This window comes from Budorcas taxicolor, chromosome 18, assembly GCF_023091745.1.
Source record: "Budorcas taxicolor isolate Tak-1 chromosome 18, Takin1.1, whole genome shotgun sequence".
Classification (NCBI taxonomy): Eukaryota; Metazoa; Chordata; class Mammalia; order Artiodactyla; family Bovidae; genus Budorcas; species Budorcas taxicolor.
In genome coordinates this window covers 38281990-38297271 of record NC_068927.1, presented here as the reverse complement: position 1 = coordinate 38297271, position 15282 = coordinate 38281990, and the positions used below count along the sequence as shown (strand labels likewise).

At 36.9% G+C, this 15282-nt stretch overlaps 1 protein-coding gene across 1 annotated transcript in view; it reads right to left on the bottom strand.

Moving 5' to 3' along the window:
- The window catches only part of NFAT5 (nuclear factor of activated T cells 5), a 110102-nt gene that overhangs the window by 696 nt on the left and 94124 nt on the right, over window positions 1–15282 (bottom strand). The window contains exons 10-13 of the mRNA XM_052656047.1: window positions 13550–13682; window positions 9209–9289; window positions 3494–3642; window positions 203–2684 (exon numbers count right to left, since the gene is read on the bottom strand). Of these exons, the coding sequence (XP_052512007.1) occupies window positions 203–2684; window positions 3494–3642; window positions 9209–9289; window positions 13550–13682 (2845 nt within the window). The remainder of the gene's footprint in view (window positions 1–202; window positions 2685–3493; window positions 3643–9208; window positions 9290–13549; window positions 13683–15282) is intronic.

Genomic DNA, 15282 nt, shown 5'->3' with positions numbered 1-15282 from the left:
TGTGGAAATTGAGGCTCATGCATGTCAAATAACCTGTCCAAGGTCTCAGTCTGTAAGTGGTACAGCTGGGACTCGAACTCAGTTCTGTCCAACTGCAATCTATGCTCTTAGAACCACTGTGTTGTGCTTTCTCTGGTAACAATAAAGTGACCATTTCAACCAATAACATTTAAGAAATGGGAAATTAGAAAGAGTTTCTTACTATTCTGAATGCCAAATAAGAACATTCCAGATGTCTGTTGAGAAGAGCCAGGAGAATTCTGTAGCTGGTTCATTGTACCTCCTGTAGTGTTGTGAAATAAAGTAGCCTGTGGTTGAGGTGAAGATGTGGCTCCCTGGATTCCAGGCATGTTGTTCTGAGGGGAATAAAGGGGAGACTGTTGCATGTCTTGTTGGTTTATACTGGTCTGCAATGCAGACATGGATGCTGGAGAGAGGAAGAGTGTTACTTGCTGCTCTTGAGAACTGGGTGACCCTTGGACCAACTGAATCTGAGGCGAGCTATGGAACAAGGAGGTCTGTGATGATTCGGGTTGGGCAGGGCCTGGGTTCTGAAGTGAGGAAACTGTGGTCTGGTTCTGAAATTGCATGGGCTGCTGCTCTTGATTCATTGTGGCCATATTACTTTGCTGATGGAAAATTGATTGGTTCTGCTGCTCCTGATTAGCCACTGGATTTTGACTTGGATTGAATATCATGTTTGGCGGTGGCTGCTTTTGAGATGCCATCGGTGCCATGGCGTTCTGGTTACTGAATAAAATGCTCTGTTGTTGCTGCTGCTGTTGCTGCTGCTGCTGCTGCTGCTCCTGGGATGCAGAGTTACCCTGGATGGCAACTATTGAGTGCTGTGACTGAAAGATTGTTCCTTGTTGGTTTTGAGGCATTGGGTTAGGAGGAAGGGAGCCCAAGGAAACCTGAGGCTGAAATAGACCTTGCTGGGAGGGTTGTGCCTGTTCCTGGGAAAGCATAGGGGTCTGAATGTGTGATATTGGAGCCTGCTGCTGGAAAGCAGCTTGCTGCTCAGTGTTTGATGTTGACTGAAGTGGAGAAATTGAATTCTGAGCTGCAAAAAATGAAATCTGTTCTTCTTGGGCCACTGTGTTAGTTTGGAGATTATTCATTGGACTTTGGGAAAGAAATATGTTGGCTGACTGTTGGTCTTGAGGAACAGAAGAGCCCTGCAGCACAGCCATGGTATTTTGAGAGTGAAACATTGGAGGCTGCATTTGTTCAGAGGAGGCTGTAGAAGTCTGACTGTGGACAATAGGACTTGGACTATGAAAAATAGAACCTTGAGTTTCCTGGGAAAGGTTCTGAGCATCAGCAATAGGATTCTGAGGATGAAAAAGCTGGGCCTGTGAATGAGAAGACTGCTGCAAAAAATTCCCTGATTGAAGTGACATCATCTCATTACCTTGCTGGAATAAACCATTGCCTTGCTGCTGGGTACCACTATTTTGAACACTTCTCATACTTTTTGTAGATGAAAAAAGGCCAACTTGAGGCTGACTGTCCCCACTATGTTGCATTTGGACCATGGTCTGAAAGACACTGTTCTGAATCTGTTTTGCTTGTGCTCCAGTCTCTTCTCCATCTCCTGAATTTGATGTCTGAAACAGGGTAGTGCCAGAAGTTGGAACCTGCTGTGTGGTAGTTGTAGTAGTTTCATTTCCAGAAACTGCCGGAGGAGAAAACAATTCACATTGCATTTGCATGTCCTCATTGGCTGATAATGCACTCATCATATGAGAAGTCTGCTGGTAAACTGGAGACTGTTGAAGGTTTCCATTTGCTGAAGCCGATGAAGGAAACAGCTCTGACTGAATCTGGGCAGCTGCCTGGCAGATACTCTGTTGCATCTCTATCACCATTGCAGCTGAGGATTCCATCACTTGCTGTTGCTGCTGTTGCTGTTGCTGATTAGACAAAGTGTTTTCATTCTGTGGGTGAACACTTTCAGCTCTTCCAGCTATTAAATTATCTGGCCTGGTATGGACTGCTGGTTCTGTTGAGGAAAACATTCCAGGGCTCACGCTATTTTGAATTTGACTGACTTGTTGAAAAATGCCTGCACTAAGCTGTTCTTCAACATTCTCGTTACCATCTGGAGCAGAAAATAAAACTGAAGATAACTGTTGTTGTGCCTCTAAAACTTGTTGGACCAAGTCAACATTTCCATTGCTGCCACTGGCAGTACTACCTGTAAAACTCCCTGCCTGCAAGTGTTGTATCGTATTTTGTAGTTGCTGACTCACACTATTTGGTGATGGGAAAATATTCGATGAAATCTGCTGCTGTAAAGTCTGTGCTTGTTCTTGCAGTGGAGACTGCTGCTGCTGCTGTGATGTCTCAGTCAGGTGTGACAAGTTAACCACTGTACCATCTGACTGTAACACCTCTCTAGCCTGAGTTTCTCTTGTTTGAAACTGTGTAGCCTGCTGTAGTAGTGCATCACTGCTGGGCAGCTGACTAGATGCAGAAACTGCTGGAAAAGTACCAGGCTGTGAAATGTCCTGTGTTTGGATAGTTGTCAGGGTCTCTGGGTTGTACGCCTTGGGCTGAATCTGTTGTTGCTTTTCATTTTCAGAAGTTAAGTGGGAAGATGATGATGAAAAAGACCCATTTCCTGCTATGTGAGAGAGATTTTCTAACGTTTGTTGAGTTGATCCAACTGTCTTTGTAGTCTAAAAAATAAAAGCCAAATAATATGTATATGTATAAATGAGCTCATACGATTCTTCAAAAATTATTATTATAAAAACATACGCAGGACCAATTTCCCAGTCTATATTATTATTCAGAAAACAAGTGTAAGACTATGATTATCAGTGATAACATTATATCTTACCATCATCAGGATTTTTAAAGAAGCATATAAGCAAAGACAGTAAAACAACAGAAGTAGACACAGAAGAATAATCAGCTATTGATATGCTTAGGACAGTAAGTACACATTAATTCTATGGTTCACGAATTACTAGCAAATTTTAAAATATCTCCATTGGTGCATCACTTATAACATTATTGGGAAGGAGAAATAAGAGAAAAATGGAAAAGGAAAGAAGAATCTTTCTTGGAAAAAGGAAAAAAGAAATAAGAAAAAAAGGAAGAAAGGAAAGAAGAAAAAGGAAATAAAATGTCTCTAGTTTTGAAAATGTTAAACCTGTACTTTCATTATACCAAAAATCACAAAGGTCCAGCTAATGCATTAATTCTTCTCTTGTCAAAAATGTATATTGACACACACATACACACACACACACACACACACAAAATGTATATTGGAAGTTGCTCTGAAGGCTATTTTATTTGAATATAAAATCATTTACTCTACAAAGCAAAATTCATTAAGTGCATCCAAAGAGAAACAGCTATAAAAACAGGAAGAGTAAAAAGCATAATCAGGGAAAAGAAATCAAACTACTCAAAATATAACTATTTTTATATTTGAGGTTAAGATGTGACAGGGCACTCACTAGTCACTGTAGCTCACCTTAAAAATAGAAGGCGATCTTTTCTCTGCTGTTACTTCCATTGGAGTAATGTCTTCACTCTTAATCATAGTGCTTGATATGAGCGGAGTGATCAGAGCATTAGGAAGCATATTTACCTTATCTAAGTTACATCCAGTAGTTTTCATTGCTGCACACACACCAAAAAAAAAAAAAAGTTGAAACTCACTGAAATCAACTATATTATTCTACTGTGTGTTGATACCTTAGTCATGATTCAAAACATTAATTTTTTGATGCTCTGACAGTAGCATGAGATACAAAATGTGCCCAAAGTGTGTCCTCCCTCTTTTAAGTAGCAGTGCCTTGAGGACTCCTGGCAGTAGCCTGAGACTATGAGTTAAATATCAACAAGCTTGAGCACTCAGTTAGCAAGCTGTACCTCTCAGCACTCTTCAAAAGGCCCTGAATTACACTGCTTAACAGGACCATGCAGCCTGGAAATCTCCAGGAGGTTAAAACTGCTCAGTTACAACTGTTGTATTCTCCTCTTAGTATCTGGCTGCTGGGAAATTACAAAGTCAAACTTTAGGGGGTTATAGGATTGCTCGAATATTTCTCTGCTCAACAAAACTCAAGCTTCTCATTATAATGCCATCAACTGATCAAATAGATTCACTTTTCTAAATTAATGTCTTAGAAAACTTGAATTTGCCTAGCTGACATATGAACACATTTTTCAAGACAGGACTTAATTTTTTTTCTTTTCAGAAATTTAAGTATGACCGATATTTTAGGTTTACCAATTAAATTTCCAAAGCAAAACCAGCAAGTATTTTTCTAACTTTCACCTACTTCCATTTTCAGAAGTAGCTACAGATTAGAAACCAAGCAGAGGCAATATGTAGCAGATAGGTAGGTTCTACCACTTCATTCTATCTACTTTTCCCCCTTGATTCTCCTTCTCCTTTTTTGTCTATTTAAGCCTGCCACTGGCACTTAGTGGAGCACACTGATGAAGCATCACTGATGGCAGGCTTCTGAATTGAACACATAGCCAAATTCTGAGCTAAGGTTTACCACTACTTTGAGACCCTGTGTAAAGAAATACAGATTCCTGAGAAAGCTTAGCTGTTAAACGTTTTTTTAGCTGCAAAACTAACACAATATTTTATTAGCTTCAGGTGTACAACAAGGTGATTCAATATTTTAATACACAGATTTCTTAGTTTGATATTGAAAAAGAAATCCTGGCTACAAAGAGGGTTTTAAAATAGAATATGGTATATAAGCAGGATAGTTATTTTTGTAAATATTTTGACTTAAAAATATTAGAAATCTTCTGGTCTTTATTCAACATTTCTCACAGCCAATTGGCTAGAAACAATCACTATGAAAAATGATGATACTGGGGGAGGAAAAAGTGCCCATTTTTGATATTCTCCTTTCATTACTCTAAGAAATCAATCATTTTCACATGAGTTCTCTGGATCTATTTTCACCTAGATTCTATCAATACCAACACAATTCAACTTCAATTCTGTCTGAGTCAAAGCTTCAGATAATTTTAAAGACAATTAGTATTGTCTTACATTGATCCTGTAACATCAAGTGCTATTCTTGCTTTTGGATTCTATTAGAATGTGAGTTTCATGAAGACGAGAGATTTTGTTGTTGCCTGGTGCATACTAGGGAATAAATAAATATTGCTGAATGAATGAAGAAACGAATGCTTTCCATGTCTGTACATAAGGTCACATTTGTATATCAAGTTCTAAATCTTATTGTAATTGATGGCTATTTTAAAGGATGTTATATGGAGGATTATGCCACAACACAAATTTAAGTCATTTATGTTGCTAAGACTTCATCATTAAAGCATAATTAATTAAATCTCTAAGAAGGACACCTGGGTGTTATACTAAAGCTCTGATTCCAAGGAATCACAAAAATAAGCCATTTGTCAAGGGAAATTCCCTCTTGAAAGCGACTGTCTTTTTAAAACTGATCAGGAATCTCCAATTAATGATGTTGTATTTAAAAATGACAAATGAAAAATTTAAACTGATAAATAGTTTGAAAGTGAAAGTCGCTCAGTTGTGTCAGACTCTTTGTGACGCCACGGACTATACAGTCCATGGAATTCTCCAGGCCAGAATACTGGAGTGGGTAGCATTTCCCTTCTCCAGGGGATGGTCCCAACCCAGGGATCAAACCCAGGTCTCCGACATTGCAGGTGGATTCTTTACCAGCGGAGCCACCAGGGAAGCCCAAGAATACTGGAGTGGGTAGCCTACCCCTTCTCCAGCAGAATTTCCTGACTCAGTAATCGAACCGGGGCCTCCTGCAGTGCAGGCAGATTCTTTACCAACTGAGCTACCAGGGAAGCTTGATAAATAGTTTAGTATTCAATTTAATTTTATATCTTCATAAAATTATTTTACATGATTTCAGCTGATAAAATTGTCAAAATAAGGTCTGAATTGTGAAAAAGAATAATATGTGTCTGTTTCTTATTCATTTTTTAATCTTGTAAGATTTTGATTAAATGACTATATCATTTTATTACCAAAAATTAAACATAGTGTTTAACACCTTTTAACCTTCAATCTGTAATCCTGTATGAGAAATTTCACATTGGATGAGATTAGCTTCCCTGATACTCTAGGAAAAAAGCATCTAGGCATTTTTGGAGAAAAGCATGAAGCCATCAAAGCTGCCAAAGGAAAGATCACAAATGTCCCTAACTTTCTTTAATGATTGATTAATTATGCTATTATTAACCTAATGAACATGGTTTGAATTATTATTGCTTAGATGTTACCTTACACACTAAAACTTGATCTGTCTTTTAAAATCCTAGCTAAGTGACCTTCAGCAAATTATAGAACCTCTCAGGAATCTTGATTTCCTCATCTGTGAAATGAGAATCATAAATTATCCACCTCAGAGTTTGGCTAAACAAGATAATGCTGGTAAAGAGTGTGGCATGCTGACTAGCACTTAATATATGTTGAAGAAATGTTAGCCATCGTTATCCAAAGCAGAAACTTGTAAATTGTCCTGTAGTTAAATCAGATAATTATGCACTTCAGTTCAGTCGTTCAGTCATGTCCAACTTGTTGCAACCTCATGAACCGCAGCACATCAGGCCTCCCTGTCCATCACCAACTCCCGGAGTTTACCCAAACTCATGTCCATTGAGTTGGTGATGTCATCCAACCATCGCATCCTCTGTCATCCCCTTCTCCTCCTGCTCTCAATTTTTCCCAGCATCAGGGTCTTTTCAAACGAGTCAGTTCTTCGCATCAGGTGGCCAAAGTATTAGAGTTTCAGCTTCAACATCAGACCTTCCAAATGAACACCTGGACTGATCTCCTTTAGGATGGACTGGTTGGATCTTGTTGCAGTCCAAGGGACTCTCAAGAGTCTTCTCCAACGCCACAGTTCAAAAGCATCAATTCTTTGGCACTCAGCTTTCTGTATAGTCCAACTCTCACATCCATATATTACTACTGGAAAAACCCATAGCTTTGACTAGACGGACCTTTGTTGACAAAGTAATGTCTCTGCTTTTTAATATGCTGTCTAGGTTCGTCATAACTTTGCTTCCAAGGAGTAAGCATCTTTTAATTTCATGGCCGCAGTCACCATCTGCAGTGATTTTGGAGCCCCAAAAAATAAAGTCAGCCACTGTTTCCACATCTATTTGCCATGAAGTGATGGGACCGGATGCCATGATCTTAGTTTTCTGAATGTTGAGCTTTAAGCCAACTTTTTCACTCTCCTCTTTCATCAAGAGGCTCTTTAGTTCTTCTTCACTTTCTGTCATAAGGGTGGTGTCATCTGCATATCTGATATTTCTCCCAGCAATCTTGATTTCAGCTTGTGCTTCATCCAGCCCAGTGTGTCTCATGATGTACTCTACATATAAATTAAATAAGCAGGGTGACAATATACAGCCTTGACGTACTCCTTTTCCTATCTGGAACCAGTCTGTTGTTCCATGTCCCAGTTCTAACTGTTGCTTCCTGACCTGCATACAGGTTTCTCAAGAGGCAGGTCAGCTGGTCTGGTATTCCCATCTCTTGAAGAATTTTCCACAGTTTGTTGTGATTCACACAGTCAAAGGCTTTGGCACAGTCAGTAAAACAGAAGTAGATGTTTTTCTGGAACTCTGTCGCTTTTTTAATGATCCAGCGGATGTTGGCAATTTGATCTCTGGTTCCTCTGCCTTTTCTAAAACCAGCTTGAACATCTGGAAGTTCATGGTTTACATATTGCTGAAGCCTGGCTTGGAGAATTTTAAACATTACTTTGCTAGTGTGTGAGATGAGTGCAATTGTGTGGTAGTTTGAGCATTCTTTGGCATTGCCTCTCTCTGGGACTGGAATGAAAACTGACCTTTTCCAGTCCTGTGACCACTACTGAATTTTCCAAAGTTGCTGGCATATTAAGTGCAGCACTTTCACAGTATCATCTTTTAGGATTTGAAATAGCTCAACTTGAATTCTATCACCTCCACTAGCTTTGTTCGTAGAGATGCTTCCTAAGGCCCACTTGACTTCACATTCTAGGATGTGTGGCTCTAGGTGAGTGATCACACCATCGTGATTATCTGGGTCGTGAAGATCTTTTTTGAACAGTTCTTCTGTGTATTCTTGCCACCTCTTCTTAATATCTTCTGCTTCTGTTAAGTCCATACCATTTCTGTCCTTTATTGAGCCCATCTTTGCATGAAATGGTCCCTTGGTATCTCTAATTTTCTTGAAGAGATCGCTAGTCTTTCCCATTCTATTGTTTTCCTCTATTTCTCTGCACTGATCACTGAGGAAAGCTCTCTTATCTCTCCTTGCTATTCTTTAGAACTCTGCATTCAAATGGGTATATCTTTCCTTTTCTCCTTTGCTTTTCACTTTTCTTCTTTTCACACTAGTGCATAATTCCTAATTAATCTATTTTGGAAGTGTTGATGGTCAGAAATTATAATGGCAAGCCATACTGAACTGTACATGTGAATGCGGAATTTTACTATGACACAGGGAAAAATTCCATGGAATTTGATAAAATGTATTAAGGATATTATGCCCCTTAAAAATGTAAGTATATAAAAATTTTTAACTCATGAATTTAATGGCAAAAGTGTAAGAAAATGCTAGAATTATAGAGTAAATCAATGACCATTATGTAATTGACATCTTAACATATAATGGCACAAAAGCATCATAATTGAGCGTCACAGATGTGTTAGAAATCTGCTAAGAAAAGAGTCCACTCTAACACATTATAACAAACTGAAGATATTGTCATTGTCTGCTTGGAAATAATGATGTCAGAAGAAAGAATGGTACCTAAAGCAACTTTTTCAAATGCCAATAGTTCTTATTTTGGTTCTTCAGCCTCAATGTTAAGTCCTACTCACTGGCAGCAAGAAGCTTTATACAGCTATTTTTCATACCTTATCGTACTCTATTATACTTTTAAGATATTTAATATTAGGGAATAAAAAACAAAACAAAAACTCCTTATCTGTAACATGTTTTTTAAAAAGTTGTTTATATGGCAGATGAAAGGAAATATCAAATTAGGAAGCAAGTCTCTGCATTCAGTGAAGTTAAACAAGTATTTATTTTACAATATCAAAGATAACCTGCTAACTGTTTCAAGTACACAACAGTAAATAAAATAGTAACGTTTGTTAGTGAAAATATATAGCATCACTGATTTACAATTTTTGAGAATAATTAACTTGGTACCTTTCATGGCTTCTTCGAAAGAGCAAGGTCTTGCCGGACTAGATATTTCCTTCTTTACATTCACATTCAAAGCAACAGCTGCTGTTATTAAAAAAGATTAATGTATTTATTTAAACTTATCCTGAAAAATACATATCTTAAAATTCTTTAACAGGAGTATTTTCTCACAAAGCATTATTAAATTATTTGTTCAGCAGAAATTCTAAGTTCAGATGAGTTTTTATAATCTATAACCACCAGTTTACCCTCTAAAATGTACCACTCTCCAAGTGGGCAGAAGCATATGCTGCTTATTAAAACAAAATAAAAATAACAGCAACTTTTAAAACTCTTTCTTGTAACAGTACAAATGAGTAGAAGACTGACATGAGATCTTTAAAAAGTATTAACACTAATAAATATACTGTAACACTAGCATGAAAAAAATTCACCATTCACCTATGTAAATGATTTAAAAATACTGATTCAGAAACATAATTGAGAATTTTTTTTAAAAAACTGTGCTGAATATACAAAATATATAGTATTACTTTTTTATAAAGCCTTAGAAATAATAATCTTTGCTATTATTAATGAAGAATTGCTACATTATTATATCTACACATATCAAGTACACCTACTATGAAAATTTTAAATTTAATGAGCATTAAGAGTAGTGATCAGTTCTGAATGGTAAAGTTAAATTCCAACTAAAAAGGTTTTCTTAAAATGACTGTATAATAATTTTATTTAAATAGATGCTAATTTCTATTTTTCAATATACTTATATTCCCTAACTTATTCAAAATAAGAACTGAGCCAATTTATTATCAATTTATTCTTGACATCATAATACAAAATGATGAGAATATTAAGGTAATTAACTGTGAACAAAGAGACAAAATGTACATGTCTCCTAAGAATGAGGTTAAAACATTTATCTAAGCATGCTGTATGTAAGGGCCAACAAATGATAATCTGAACAAACTGTTTAATTGAATGAAATTATCAAACTGAAAAGAACTGACTGGAAAAGAAATTCATAGACAATTTTAAAGCATAACATTTATTCTAACAATTACAGATTTAAGAACGGAAACTAATCTTCAAAAATTTTTTAAATTTCTACTTTAAACACAAGTTTTAGTCATTTGTTTTTAAAGCAACAAAAAATTATGAATGAGTATTTTATCCTCCGTTTCTTATAGCAATTACCACTGCAGAGTCACTACAAAAAACAACTAATACGATTTCTGTGTCTTAAAAGATAGAAGTAAAACAAATTAATGGTCAAGCAATGGTTCAGTGACTAGCAATGAAACACAGGTTTTTTAAGTCTGCGAAGTAATGGTCTAAAAGGATGCACATGTAATGTATTTTTGGCAGTATAGACTCAGAGGGCTTTAGAGGGGCTTGTGTCTGGCAAAGCATGCAGAGCCAGTTTACATTCACTTGAGCCCTTGCTCCAATCCTTTTAGACTACGTACCCAAGTACATAAGATACCAAAATTTTCTGCACAGCTACTCTATAGACTATGTGTGCCATCTTAAGCCTATAGGGTAAACAGAGCTGGGGCATCAAGGCCCTCCAGGTGGAGGATGGAGCCAGGAGAGGGAAAAGAAGGGTGGCAGGCTGGGAAATCCTTTTTCTTCGTGTTGCCATATTCCAGTTTGGACCGCCAAGCAGTCTGAAAATCCTAAATTCAAAACTGGCCTTCCAGGTTATTATGAAGGTATCTAGGTCAAATTAGGATAAAATATATTTATTTGTTATTTTTTTGTCTGTAACTTAAATATTTAGACAAAACGGTGTAGCAGTCACCATTTCTACTCTTAACTCACAAAAATGAGGATGGGTCTTATTTTAGCTGTCATAATTACTATGTGCTAACTGCTAAATCTCATCAGTCACGTCCAACTCTGTGTGACCCCATGGACTGTAGCCCACCAGGTTCCTCTGTCCACGGAATTCTCCAGGCAAGAATCCTGGAGTGGATTCCCATTCCCTTCTCCAGAGGATCTTCCTGACCCAGGGATCGAACCCGCCATCTCTCACATTTCCTGCATTGGCAGGCGGGTTCTTTACCACTAGCGCCATCTGGGAAGCCCTATAATTATAATTATTATATACCACTGAATATGCAAATCTTTAACCACAGTCCCCAGCTGAGTCAAAACAGCAGTTTATCATAATGAGACAGTGCAAATTATCATAACAAAGTTTTCCTGAAATATTCTCTCATGTGCACACCTAAAAAGACATTCACATTTTATAAAATACAAAAAAGTGAAATTATGGGAGATTCTTTAATTAGCTATATCATAAAGGCAGAAACTGAAGCATTAGATCTCACTATAAAATTTGCACAAAATGTATTTATTCAAATAAGAGTTTCTGAGAGCAACTGCTATCTAGTATATATAAAATACAAGGGGGAAAAACATAAAAGAATAAACATATGTCATTGATGGTCTAAATGTGGCCAAATATAGCCAATTAGTGTAGGCTTTATATTTGGCAATTTATCAAAGGAAAAATTTTAATAATGAGCATTCATCACTAAGAAATGAAGATTCATAGTGCTGATGCTAAGCACTTCAAAGTCCTGAAGTTCTTTATTATTGATCAATAAAAAGAAATAAAGACAACAAAATCTCAGTATTTTAAGGATGGTAGAACTTTAAAGCTATTCCCCCTCCCCCCACACTCACTTCCTTCTCCCCTTCCCATATGAATGCATTAATTACTGTATGCCATTTTTCTCCCTCTATGAGCAAGCTTCTCTTCACATAAAATGCTAAATATTCTAGCAATTACTAAAATGCTTTAACTACCATTAGTTTTAAATCAAGTTTTCTTGGATTTTTGAGACTTTCCTAGAAAGAAAACAATCAACTGTTTGATTTTTAAGTATAAACCAGTATCCTCTTGGAGAAGGCAATGGCGCCCCACTCTAGTACTCTTGCCTGGAAAATCCCATGGATGGAGGAGCCTGGTAGGCTGCAGTCCATGGGGTCGCTGAGAGTTGGACACAACTCAGTGACTTCACTTTCACTTTTCACTTTCATGCATTGGAGAAGGAAATGGCAACCCATTCCAGTGTTCTTGCCAGGAGAATCCCAGGGACAGCGGAGCCTGGTGGGCTGCCATTTATGGGGTCGCACAGAGTCGGACACAACTGAAGCGACTTAGCAGCAGCAGCAGCAGCAGTATCCTCTTTCCTAGTTTTGTTGAAACTTTGTCTTCCTCTGTCTGAAATTTCTACATGTGCTCTTTTATTCTGAGAGAAATACTAAATAATTTCATAAGGGCTATATTATGGCACACTTTTGTAACAAACTGGTGGGAAATAACCAACGTTGTGAAAGTTGGACATGATTTACAAAAGAAAAAGGGAACAGATAACATTAAGTGATAGAGAATAATTATCAAGACTAATTATAACTCTGTCATAGCTACTGTGTTCATCACTTCTGTTACCAGGGCTTTCTTTCCTTGCTACCATTTTCCACTTTGCACCTCACTGAATTCTGAACAATTTGGGAAAAATGTTATCAGTAAACTTGGAGATATGGAAGAACTTCTAATTCTGGAGCATGCCTGAAATATGAATGGAGTAAATCAATGGCAGCATGGCAGCAGCCAAGTCTACATCAACAAAACATCTGAAGCGTTTCCATTTCCAAAATGTTTTCTCTACTTTTCCAGGAAAAGGCTTCTCCGGGTAACTAAATGAATGTAGGTAAAAATCTCTTAAGATACTTCTTACCCAGAGATATAAATTTTTAAACAACTGCTCTGGTTTCTAAAGCACCTGTTTCACCTAAATGCCAAAAGTTATTTTTAAAATACTTATTCACCAGAAGTCTTTGATATTTTTGAGTACACAAATTAGAAAATGTCACAGGCATATGACTCTATTTGTGATATTATCACTTATCTGAGATTCTCTTTCACCTCTCCCAAAATGCATCCTGTAAGACAGCCAGACTGAAAACTACTAGCAGTTTCCTAAAGTAGTCACTTTCACCTTTCTGTACATAAGAGGTATTCAATGAATGGTAATTCTTACCTTATCATACAAGGAGTACTTGTATGATAACTCTGGAGAGCCTGACTTCAGAGAATTCCTAACTTTTCTTTTATTACTAGAGCCTAAGGCAGAAACGGTTCCCTTAACTAACAGTAAAAGCAGAGTTTGGTGGCCATCTTCTTGGGAAATAATGACATCTCCAAAAAATACTGGTATCAATTCACCTTTGCACACTACTTCCTCTTTTAAGTTGGCTGATCTTCATATTCTTCTGAAGAAGCAGAAATGGATTACTCCTTTTGATTCAGAACTTTTTATTTTGACATACCTGGGTCTGGAGTGTAAGTGAATGGCTGAACATCATGAGATCTTCCAGCATTGGTTACTACATATATTCCCACTGCTACTGGCAAAGTTATATGTTGATCATGATATGGGGGAACCTTCACAATAAGATGATTCTAATTGAAAGAAAATTACAAGAGGCAGAAATAAAGCAATATGTAAATTAAAAATTTGAAATCAAATATAATTAAGTACTTTCCTGTTAGCTGTAAAGTTTAAAAAGTTTGACTAGGGGGGAAAAGTATTATTTAAAAGTTCGGGTCCATGGGCATCATGACATTAATCTTAAAATTGCTTTTAAGGTAAAACACCAATATTTTGCAATGGCATAAAAGGTGCCTGTCCTATCAACTTTATCTCATTCCCAATCTCCTCTAGCTTGTTACACTCCAGTCACACTGACCTTCTTACACTAACACACTAAATTCATTTTTACCTCAGAGCCTTTAAAATTTTGCTATTCTTTTTCACTGGAATACTATTCTCCTTTATCTCTTTAAATATCCAGTTCCTTACCCATTTCCAGGTCTCATTCAAATGTCATCTCCTCAGAGAAGCCTTCTTTGACCATCCTCTTTAAAGTGGCACCCCTCTCCAATCTGATCACAGAATCCTGTTTACTTCTTACCACCACCTGAAATTACTGTGATTATCTGCTTGGTTTTGGTCCCCTCTACAACCACAAGAAAGCAAGTTCCAAGAGAAGCTAGGATGTTCTGTTCTTCATCCTATCTCCACTATTAAGCACCTCACACAGAATATACTCAAATAGATTTCTTGAAAAAGAGAATGAGTATATTTTCAAGAAAAAAAAAATGCCCACCAAGCACAATGTCAGTTACCATATGCTTTGTAAACCTTAACGGTGATATGTACTTTGCAGTGCAGTTCACTGCTTTCTAACCACTAACAACTAATTCTCATTTAGTCTATTTAAATTTAAAATATTTCAATTGTATTTAAAACTAGTAACTAATTCTCATTTAAAGTCAACAGAGTTCAGTTTACCCAAAACCTAGTAAATCAAGGTCATTTTTTTGTGTGTGAAAATAGTGGTAGAAGCATCCTTTTAAAAGAAGGGAAGAATTTTGTAACTGCTTCAGCAGTACTTATTTAAGGGGACTACATCTTCTTAGAAGGTATCATGAACTGCATCTGACTTATTCTCTTCTTCCCTGCTACGTTATAGTACTAGAAAAGAACAGCAAAAGGTAGTGACTGTGCTTTTGTATTCAGTATGTGATATGCAGGAGGCCAATGGTGACAGCTGAGGATGAAATGAGTTTAATGTCATTTTTCACTTAGTCAGACTCTGGAAGTTGGCTGACTCACTTGAACAGAACATGACAAATGAAACCAAGATTTCGATTTTTGAGTACCTAATTTGTTTCTAAGCCATCTTAAAACATGCTCCGAAATAGTCACAAATTTTAAAATAGCTTTTTATTTATGGCAATAGTAGAATGCTTTCTGAGTCCAGTTAGCTATCTCAAAAAAATCACATTTCTAATTCAGGTGGAAAAACATATAAATGCATACATCCACAGGAATTAGGGGGCAAAAATCTGAAAGCACATACTCAATTGTATATGAAGCCATCAAAAAATGTATCTGCATTGACTCAAATTCTAAGAAATAAGAATTTTAAAATCTTGCCCACCTTCATTTTTCCTCCTTTGTTTAAACACTGCAACTACATCAAAAGCAGTTCTACCT